The following is an 11,474-nucleotide window of genomic DNA, read 5'->3' as shown; positions in this document are numbered from 1 at the left end:
CTTCCCTTTTATTAAATGTCACACACATAAAGTACTTCTTAAGACTCTATTTGAAATTTAATTAGTCTCAATGGTGTGGCCAAGAATGCTCGCCAAATAGATGCTGGAGGAAACATGGGATCACCAGGTCCCCAGAGCTCATCAGAAATGTGACCCCATGTGACCCCCACAATACCTCGGTGAAGATTTGCAGACCCAGAAGTATTTCAGAATCAGGGCTGCTTGCGTGGTTCACACTGGGAGTCTCAGTGAGAAGTGAGTTTGCTATTACTCACTGAAGAAAGAAGCAGGAGCAAGGATCCCATTAAGTCACTTAACACTGAACACAAGCAAGATTTCTGTTAGTGAGGTTAGACTCATTACTCCACTGCTCAGGTAACCTGCTAATATCTGTATTTCTGTTAACATTAGTAATGTATAAGACACATACAAGTATCTATGAAATACTTCAAAATCTTAAGCTAATGTAACTATTTTAGCCACATATGATGTATGTTTATTCTAAAATAGATAGTTCCAGATTCTACAGTTTATCTTGAGCAATAGTTTTTCAAATGGTCCAGGAGGAGCTGTGTTTCATTTAAGGGCCAAGTCCAAAGATAGAAATGTGATTGGAAATTACCATGGAACAGAGCACCAGGCCATGCTAATTTAATAATGACTTGAGGTGGATATAAAAGGGTAACGAACAAATGAACAAATCTTTAAGCAGATGAAAATTATGAAAGCATTTCATAAAAATCCAGCCATAGTTTTTAAACATAGTCTTTAAACTAGCAAAAGAAAAAGGTTGAGAGGTCTATTGCGGTCACTGTTATGCTCAATTTGATGATAACTGGAACTCATACAGTATTAAAGTGATAACACTGGTTCTTTAGACAAAGTGTGATATTTCAGCCATTTAATAACTTGTGGCAGATAAACTGTCTCACTCACTCTGTTGTTCACATTTTAAAGTTGTGGCCAAATAATGTCAAGACATCACTGAGAACATGAAAAAGTGATCAATCTGGGGTTTCTCTTCTGCACAGGATTAGGATGCACTTTGCAGACTGGAAATTTAAGGTAAATTCAACTCAGGGAAATGAGAATTTGTTTGCACTAAGAAGAAGGACATGTAATAAGAAGATATGGAGAGTGAGACCAAGAGTTTTGATGACCACTATCTGGCATTTTGACAAAGTAAATAAAATTGTCATAGTATGGCTTGCATCTGTGATCCACATCATGTCAGCAATAGCAGCTTAATCAATTAATGTGGTTTCAATAGTGAAATTCTATGCTCAAACAATTCTCTTTTTATTACAAATAAAACTAAGAGAAGAAACCACATATAAGTCAAAGAATTACCAAACATTCCTATAAAATATTTTTGTAAAATACTCAAAAGCCATATGAATGTATCACTGTAAGCAAATCATTATTATTATGCTCATAAATACCAGGAAAGTGGTAAATGTTTTTACAATGGCAAAGTAATTATCTACAAATTATTACAAATTCCAATGAAAATACTTTCAATTTTATAATAATTCCATTCTCTTTTTACCAATGAAAATAAAATAATACAAAGACTAGATCTCTCGGTATGAGTAATTTAAATACTGAAAAGAAAATTAGTAAGCAGATCTTTTAATGATATGAATGTTTCAAAACAAGCAGGGGTAAATAAATTATGGTTAAAATAGTTTTAGAATAAAGAGATTTTAGAAAGGCTCTGAAATCAAGCAGAAGGGAGATCTGCAGAGAAAGTTGTCACTTAATTAAATATTAGAATTCATGTCTAACAGAATGTTGTGTCTTGGAGGGGTATTTCAAACAGTTTATTTTTATAAAGTATGCAGAGAAAGAGGTTGCAGAATGAAATAGGAAATATACTATCAGTAGAAAACTAGAACGTTTACATCCATAATTACATTACTCCTTGAATAGATAACAGTGCACAGAGGGAAAGAAAAGGATCACACACTGGTCTGGAAGAGCATCTGAAGTGAGAGAAAGCTGCAGCATAACCAACCTGCTGTCCTTTAGATCAAAGTCATTGTCAAAGGAGGCTCAGGTTCATGCATTAGATCTGTTAGCATAAACTGAGGAGAGCATCGGCCACAGAAGGGCCACATCACAGTCATTCTCCACAATAGGACGTAGAGAATGAGGAGCAGATGGGATTTCTAGCCCAAGGGCTGACAAAGAAGCTCTCCTACAATGGGTCTGGGATTGCCACACAAAACTGAAGCAAATGGGAAAAATATTTGAGATGTCTAGATAAAACTACAAAAGTCGTTTTGAACGAACTGAAAAAAATGAAAGATTTCTGGAACTTGATTTCATTTTAAATAGTGTATTACCTAATCCATTCATCCTATGAGTATAGAAATTAAAAGAATGTCAGCAGTTTGGGGAAAGAAAATCAAAACAGAAATATGTATATTCACTACATCTCAAGATACTTTATTTTATCCACTTATTGTCTCCTAAGTTCCTGATTAGAAAACACACTGCAGGTCTAACGGGTTGTCTGTGTCCTGCTCATAGCATCCTCTGCTCACTTTAACCTCTGGCTCTGTAGAGGCTATGGCAGGTGGGCAGACATGGACAACCTCACTGTCTTCATTGAATTGCTTCTCATGGATATCACAGGCTCCTGGGAGCTCCAGGTTCTGCAAGGTGTGCTGTTCTTAGTGATTTATCTGGGAGCACTAACAGGGAATCTTATGCCTATCACACTCATCTTGACAGACACAAGTCTGCACTCTCCCATGTACTTTTTTATAAGCAACATGGCCCTCCTAGACCTCAGCAGCATCTCAGTTATTTTTCCCAGACCTGTACCAAATTCCATGACAGGCAATATGAAGGTATCCCTTGCACAGTGTGCTTCACAAATGTTCTTCTATGTGTTTTTTGCAGCTGTGGAATTTACCTTCCTGGTGGTCATGTCCTATGACCGCTACATGACCATTTGCCACCCTTTGAACTATGGGCTCATCATCACACCAAGTCTTTGCTCCCAGGCTGCAGTTGGCTCTTGGGCCTCTGGTCTGGTCTACTCTGCTATACACATCAGCATTCTGTTCAGGCTTCCCTTCACCAAGACCAATGTGATTCAGCAATATGTCTGCAATATTCTTCAAATTCTGAGGATTTCATCTCCAGATGTCCAGTTTTCTTAGTTTGTAATCATTGTTTTAAGTGTTTGCTTTGCCTCAGTATGTTTTGCCTTTATGTTTGTTTCATATGTTAATATATTTTCAACTATGTTTAAGACCCTTTCAGTGAAAGGCTGTAACAAAGCCATGTTCACCTGTACCCCATAGCTGTCCATTCTCCTTTTGTTTATCATCACTGGGGCAGTGGCTCTTTTAAGTTTCATTCCAAAGAAATCACCCTTTAATAATCTTCTGACTGCTATGTTCTACACCATGGTGCCCCAATTTGTGAACCACATCATCTACTGTATACACAACAGGGAGAGCAATGCTGCTCTGTGAAGAATGTTCAAGAGATTCCTGGAGCTTTCAGTGAAAAATTTATTGACCAAAACAAAAATCTCATCTATCATTGGAAAGTAGTTTTACTAATGATGTATGTCCTTAAATTGTGAACTATAACTGTGCACTGTATATTTTTAGCCTACTCTGAATGTTTTTGTTGTCTGTATATATCTCTGTATGTGTTTGTTATGGTGAAGTACAAATGTATATCCAATTATCTTGCACAGTACTTTTTATATTTTATATCCGTTTCATGGAAAAACTAGAACTTTGGTCTATATTGACAAAATGTTTTGAAAATATTTGGGATATGTTAAGATAAGAACAAAGGCATGAGTTATGTGCTCTGACTTATCAGTCTCCTATGCTGTTGAGAGAACCTCAGGTTCTGGATGTGACAAACCTGGAGAAGGGCACTGAGTGGTCCTGTGAGAAGACCCTGCTGTTTGCATTGTGCTCTTTGCACTCTCTCTTCCACTTAGGCTGGGATAAGTCACAACACAAGGTAATTAGACGGGGGAGAACTCAGGCCTGAGACACAATGGGTCTATCAGCCCTGAGATCCTCATAGGCCCCTTTGCTGCATCTGCTAAAAATATTTTCATTCACTCAGTGAAAATTAGGACACAAAACAACTGACCTTCAAAAATTTTATTTTGGAAGCTTTGGTTTCGCCCTGTGCTCTTGATTTATAGATGAACCTCAAGCCTTATTTACTGAAATTTGTGCATAAAGAAAAATAGTTATCAGATTGTAGCATGGAAACCTATGAAAGGATAACTGGTCCTGGGATTTACCTGGGGAGTGACAGATAATGCTTGCATGTGTGGTACATTTTTCTGTTCAAATAGTGCATACAAATCCATTGATTGCAAGTGGAAAATTTTTTTTCTGATTACTAAGAGCTGATTCTGCAATGTATTCATTAAAATAAGTACATTTTTGGCAATTTTGTATCTCATAACTAAATCTCAAATTTATCTAGATTTTTGTCCAAATGCCTTGTCTCAGAAAACCTCAGGATTGAGGCACTGCTGCCCATTTAGCCCCTGTCCAGTACTGGAACAGCAGGCACATCAGGCTCCCTGAATCTCTATACTTACTGTTTGTTCCTCATAGAAGCAAGTGGTGTTTGGTACCATGGATGTCCTGTCATCCAGAGCTCACATTCTGGTGAACATCTGGACATAGCTCACCCTCCTCTGATCCCTGAGATGCCTCAAATTTCAATGTTTCATCACTGAGGAGTCTACATCTGCTCTCCAGTTTTATCTAGGTATAGGTGACAATTGCATATTTATATAAGGTGCAAATTAAATTAAATTATATAAGGTGATTTAATTTCTGTATTTGTCATCAAATATTTGCTCCAACCAAGGTGAATAACATATCCATATTTCTTTTTAAAATATAATGTTATCTGGGTCATTTGCATAGCTGGTTTCAAGGAAAATAAAACTCTCTCTAATTTGTGCTTAAATGACATTGTTGCAAAGGTAGAGTTTTAACAATTCTGAATTTTGAATATGAACTTGTTTTGCCATATTTTTGTCTTTTTTAGATTTATGTAAATTTTTCTGTCTGTATTTATTTTCCTCCAAATAATTGAATGAACAAAAAGATTGATTTCTAATTTCCATAGATAATTTATAAATTTATGTTACCCTAGTTTAGTATTTTTTAGCATTTTCAATAAATATAACAATGTTAGACTTCTTCAATTATACTACTGAAGTCTTTTACACTAGCAAATTTGTATTTCTAGTTTTTTGTTTTGATTAATTTTATGCATTTACTTATTTATAGATAATAGTCATAGGTGTTTGAAGATGCATTGTCATTCCTTAAGATTTACAAAGTGGAATGTTGAAATGGGACTAATTATCAAATCTATCATCTATTCTACTTAACCATTTTAAAGGGTGAATTTTCAGTCTACTTTTTCTCAGCTATTGAAAATATGTCATGCACTACTACAACTGGATATTCATCATTCTGTGCAATAGATCACTAAATACTAATCTTTCTGTTTAGTTGAAATTTTGTACATTTTGTTCAATATTTCTCTGTTTCCCACTGAACCCCCTCTGCCAGGATCTGGTAAGAGTCATTTTACTCTCTAGATATATGAATCCAACTTTGTGAGATTCCACACAGAAGTGATTATGCTTGGCATGTTTCACATAGCATAATGCCCTCAGTGTTCAGTCATGTTGGTGCAAATGCCAGGATTTCCCTATTTTTAAGACTGTATATTTCCATTCCACTAGTGTATGTGCTTGAATTTTCTCCCATTATGTGATGAGGAATGTCTAGGTTGCTTCCATGTCAACAAAGCTAGGGTTCTCTGATGGGGCTTGCTCATGGTGCTGGGCTGATGATCTCACTCACAGGAAAGTCCTGTGCCAGCAGGGGCTGTCTTCCCTCCTTGGAAGCCACCTTCCAGAACTGAACTCAATGATCTGTTGAAGAGTTGGTCTGAAGGTTTTCCTCTTTTGTTCTAGGGAATAAAAATGTTCATTTAAATGAACTCTCTTTGCCTAATTCAATAATTTAAAAAACTAGTAAGTGAATTTTTACATAAAACAATGAGATTTGTAAATATGTCTGAGACACTCAACATGCGTGTGAATGACCTTCAGTGACAGATACATACAAACTCACAAACATACAAAGACATGATGCATTAAATGCCGCCTTGGTCATACTTCCAGTGGCTCCTGCACATAGTTTTATGATCAAATCAAAAACCCTTTTGTAGTTTAGATCTAAGATGTTCCTCTAGATCCTCATATGTTTGGATCTTGACTGGGCCATGTGTGCGGTCCTCATCAGTGCCTTCATCCTGGGGAGTTCAGTAGCTGACTGTCCTTCTGGGAGGTAGGGCCAGGTTGGAGGTGCTCACTGCAGAAAAACTTGTCCCAGAGCCTCCTCTCTGTTTCCTGGGTGCCATGAGGCAAGCACCTCTCCCCTGAGATCACTTCTGCATTACCATTTTTGCTTGGAGCCACCAAACCATGGACTGAATCATCTAAAATGTAAGGGTAAACTAAAGTTCTCCAGCTCTATGTTGTGGGTGTTGAGTATTTTGTTCCAGCAATGGGAAAGTTGACCAATTCAGCTCTTGAGAATTTGTTTTCTCTTCTCACTAGGTTTCTATGAGAAATAAAATTATTACACTAGAACACTGTATACAGACTGTGGTCTGACTGGTCCTAGGAGACAGGAAGAGAGTGGATGGCCTGTGTGGCAGAGGACCTAGGAACTATGAAAGTCAAAGCACATAGCTCAAAGTGATATTTTACTTTTCCAATTCCTATTCATGAAAAAATAAATTTTATAGAATCCAAATATCAACATATCATTGAATGCCTGATGTATCACATCATTACATAAAGGAAACTTATTCTAGGTTATGAGAAATTATATTAAAATACCCACTTTAGAACATTTTGGAATTTGTGTCAGAGATGTGCTTACATCCTCTTCATTCCTAAACTTTCTCATTTCAACAGAACATTCTTTATTCAGTAAAATCTAACTTCCTATTCCCCTCTCCATTATTAGAGTAAATGATTGACGTGTTATTTTATTAATATCTAACATTTCTATTTATTAAATGTTCTCATAGTTTATATAAATAAGAATATTGTTTATCAAATTATCTCTTAGTGCATTGTGGATAATAAGGAAATCTTCCTAAGCAAAACATCAGTACACAGATTATTTCTCAGACACAGAAATTCACTAAAATACATGCAGCAATTTCTGAAGTGCTGTTATTTGTATGTTTTTGGTAAAATTGGGAATACTTTTCTATGCTACTGTTGCTCTCTGTCTAGAGAGTAATAACACCCATTTTAAAGGACTAATTTTTAAAAATATTTTAAAATGTTTCTTCAAGGATCTTTCAAATTTGGAAATATATATATTATTTTTATTTTAGCTTTTGAATAACTAAGATTAAGGCAATGAAGGGCCTTTTAGGCAATTTTGTTAATGAAGTTCAATGCAAACATGAACATTCAAATTTTCTTATACAATTCTTATTCTGGCTTCTTTGGTCAAAAAGAAACTGTCTGTAAAACTATCACAGCGTTGTGGAATAATATGGCTGAGAAATTTGTATACAAACAGCACAGGGCTGGTTGTCACCAACCTCTGCAGGATACCATGATCAACAGTATTTGCTATAAATTAACAGTGTCAGTGAGCTAGCAATATCTTATGTCTAGGGAAATTCTTTTACTGTAGATCTACAAAAATTCACTTTCCCAAAGCCAAAGTTTTTGGAATAGATTGATTCATTCAATGGTTTAATTAATCATTTATTTATATAATATTATAATGGTTTTTGTTCAGTGAAATACAAAGCACTAAATGAAAAAAAAAACCCTTGCTATACTCTGAAGAAATCCTTCAATTTTTCCTGCTTTAATCTGTTGATTAGTAATTCTCTATCACCAACTGTTACTTCAGGCCAGTGTAAGAGTTTGCATGTGTTGGATGCAGTATTTCAGGTTTAGGAAAAAAATACATTGGAGGAAATTTCACAAGACCAATGTGCATCCCTTTGTTTTACCAAGAAAAATCTTGAGACCCTCATTAATTAAAATACTATCCATAGATACTATTTATAATAGGAATAGTAAAGAATTTAGATATCACTTCCAGATTTTTTTGGGGGGGGTACCAGGGATTGAACTTGGGACCTTGGGCTTGCAGGTCAGGCACCAGAATCACTGAGCTAAATCCCCAGCCCCCAATTTTTTTTTCTTTTTTGGTACCGGGGATTGAACTTGGGACCTTGCGCTTGCAAGGTAGGTGCCAGAACCACTGAGCTAAATCCTGGGCCCCTCACTTCCATATGTAATGATTAGCAGTTTTTTGAGCAGGGGCAGTTTCCAATGCCTTTTGTCCCAACTGACATATTCATTAAACTTATGCTAAATATCCCATGATTTTTTTAAAACATGAAATAATCAAATTTATGGTGAATGCTTAATTTAAAAATTCTTACAGAGAAAGACACATTGTCATTAATCCCCTCAGAATACACCTCTCATTTGGAATATGATCACCTCATTCTTATCACTTTCATAAGCAGATCTGCAAGTCCTCTTTTGTGTCTTTATGATGTGATCAAATACACAGTGAATGCTCCTGATGGACATTATTCAATGGAAAGGCAGGCTCATAGAAATATGATGGTGCATCCTCATCCACCTGATCACTCAACTGTCCTCGGTGACTTCCAGCTCTGGCCCCAAATCAAAACAACCATGAAAGGAAAGCATGTTGAATAGATTCAAGTCATCAAGGTAGATGTGACATTACAACTAAAGACACTCACAAAATAGACTTCCAAAACTGCTTCGGAAAGAGGCAGGTATGATGGGATCAGTGTGTTGGAATCCAGTTGGAGTGTTTTGATGAGAATGAATGGCAATGTGACTTTTACTGTAGTTTTTTAAAATTAGATATTCACTGTATATTTTGAACAGAACTTGTATATTGTAATTTGAGAAAGTATTTAAGTAGGTTTCTACATTTTACAATGAAGCAGTCTCCTAAAATATCACTTGAGATCTCAATATACAAAAGATATAAAGGCAAATACGTTCTGAGAGAAAATGGTCTTGTGATCCTAGAATCTTGAACAATCAGAATGTCATTTGCAACTCCAGACCACCTTAGAAGTGAATATCCCAATCATTTCATGATTGACAAGAGTTTAAATACTTAATCATGTAACCATGTTTCAAGCTCTCTTGTGAGTATAGTACAATTCCTTCCACATTAGATGTGTTCACCTCAATGTATGAGTTTCAGGAATCTCTAGATATGCTAAATAGCTTCTTCAATAAATCTAAATTATCTCTAATAAAGAAATATTCTGAGTTGATCACCCATTGTCCATGCATCCCATGTAAGTTCTGCTGTTCATTGAATTTACTCACAAGATCTGACTGGAAGTGCCTTTAGGATTTTTGGTGCAGTCTTGTTATACAAGTGCAATGGAATTCTTGCTAAGGCAAAGAAAATGAAGGGGGGCCAGTGAACAGAATTAAAATGTATTATGCTGCTGTAACAACTCCCTATGGCAAGTGCAATGATACCTACTGCAAACATGTACTAATAAAATTTTTAAAATATTATTTTAAAATTGCATAGGTTTATTAATATTCTGTGCCACATTTTTCCACAGTGAAAGTATTAATGACTATAGGGAAGTAAGACAGAGTCTTTAACCAGCAAATTTTCTGTAAATGAAGAATAGAGATGTAAAAGAGAATATAAAGTACATCTCCCTATTTGTCAAGCACATAGCATCAGCAGTGCTGCAATTATAAACTATGCTGTTCTCCGCAAATATTTTGCTTTTATTAAGCACGTGTGATTCCAAAATGTTGACAGTTAAGATGATTCACATTTTCTAGCTACACACTCATGACACCACAGAGGTAATTAACAGTCATGTGTCCAATCAGGGTAATTAGTGCTGTATCAGGTGAATAAATTCCTGATATTTTTCTTCTTCAAAAACAATAGCGCGTTCTTCAACGGGCTTTGGGTGCCGGTAGTGCGATTTCCTCTCCAGGTTTGTGGGCTAGAGATCCTGTGCCGGCCCACTACTGCCGGCACATGCTGAATTGGAGAGAAGATGGTGGGTCAGAACAGCGCTATCACCTCTGGCCTGTGCAGGGCCCTCTTCATTGGGTACTACATCAACTTCAACCGCAAGAAGTGATGTGATCCCAACTTCAAGAACAGGTTTTGTGAACGAAGAAAGAAACAGAAGCTTGCCAAGGAGAGAGCTGGGCTTTTCAAGTTACCTGACCTTAAAGATGCTGAAGCTGTTCAAAATTCTTCCTTGAAGAAATACAGCTTGGTGTAGAGTTACTAGCTCAAGGTGAAGATGAGAAGGGTGTGGACCATCTGAAAAATGCAATTTTGCTTTTGAGTTGCTGCAGGTGTTACAGAAAACTCTTCCAACACCAGTGTTCCAGATGCTCCTCACTAAGCTCCCAACAATTACTCAGAGAATTGTAAGTGCTCACAGCTTGGCTGAAGATGATGTGGAATGAAAAACAAATCTGAACATAATAAAATTTCAAAAGGATTTTAAAAATTCTTAGCTTGGAAATTGAACAGCTGTGGGGGAATAAGGGCAAATATGCTTGTTTATGGACTGTCCTACACTGAAATCTACCAAAGTTAATATTTACTTTGTGTAGATCCATTTGTTGTTTTATTTATTTTTCCCAGTGAAAAGTTTATTTTAATAGAGAGCCTTTCATTTTATAAAAACACTGAGTTACCAAAATATAGATTTTGTTTATTCCTTAGACCAACAGTTAAAATGTACATACAGCATTAAAAAACTCAGTGATTAGTTTTAAAAGATAAGCAAAAGTGGTGGGATTTTAGCTGAGTATAGAGCACTTGTCCAATGTGCATGAGGCCTTAGATTTGGTCCCAGCACCATGAAAAAGGAAAACAATGAAAAAGTGTAGGATAGTGGTGAATGTATGTTTTTAAAGCTAGCACATTTTCTTATAAGTGAGAGTTAGATACTGATTGTGTATTGGTATGGAGTTTTAAAATGAGAAATCCTTTCTTTCCATTTACTCTTAAAGATATGTGTGTGCTGCTGTGCTGTATTAATGGCTCCACCTCTTCCCTCTTTATCAGTCTTGAGCTATTTTATTTAAATCAACATACTTAATGTTTCTGGGTATTTATTTCCTTGTATTTTAAGAATAACTACAAACAGTACTGGGAATTATATAACGTGTACCTAATCTCCCCATATGAGCTTTACTAGTTCATGTCTGCTCACTCTCCTCATTTATAAAACCAGGGGATCACTGATGATTTTTGACATGTCCCTTTCAGCTTCTCATTCTTTTGGTTGTGTTCAGCATCTTTAACTTCACCTTTGCCTGAGGAATGTATTTGGGCAACCCAGATTTGCAC

General features: G+C 36.1%; 1 protein-coding gene and 1 pseudogene across 1 annotated transcript; both read left to right on the top strand.

Annotated features, from left to right (window-relative positions):
* Window positions 1-2,591: 2,591 nt before the first annotated feature.
* On the top strand, window positions 2,592-3,173 carry LOC147826697 (olfactory receptor 14I1-like). The gene has a single exon (XM_087180435.1). It carries the CDS (start codon window positions 2,592-2,594, stop codon window positions 3,171-3,173), a length of 582 nt encoding a protein of 193 aa, XP_087036561.1.
* Window positions 3,174-10,158: 6,985 nt separating this feature from the next.
* Window positions 10,159-10,641, top strand: LOC101708435 (mitochondrial import receptor subunit TOM20 homolog pseudogene; annotated as a pseudogene).
* Window positions 10,642-11,474: the final 833 nt, after the last annotated feature.

This window comes from Heterocephalus glaber, unplaced genomic scaffold (assembly GCF_053883595.1).
Source record: "Heterocephalus glaber isolate CG9 unplaced genomic scaffold, H.glaber_assembly_v1.0 deba00001462, whole genome shotgun sequence".
In the NCBI taxonomy this organism is placed as follows: Eukaryota; Metazoa; Chordata; class Mammalia; order Rodentia; family Bathyergidae; genus Heterocephalus; species Heterocephalus glaber.
The sequence above is the reverse complement of the archived record's forward strand: the minus strand, read 5'-3'. Positions and strand labels throughout refer to the sequence as shown.

Bases quoted from the DNA above. Each gene is read 5' to 3' on its own strand.
- LOC147826697 (XM_087180435.1), top strand. From the start codon at position 2,592: ATGGACAACCTCACTGTCTTCATTGAATTGCTTCTCATGGATATCACA.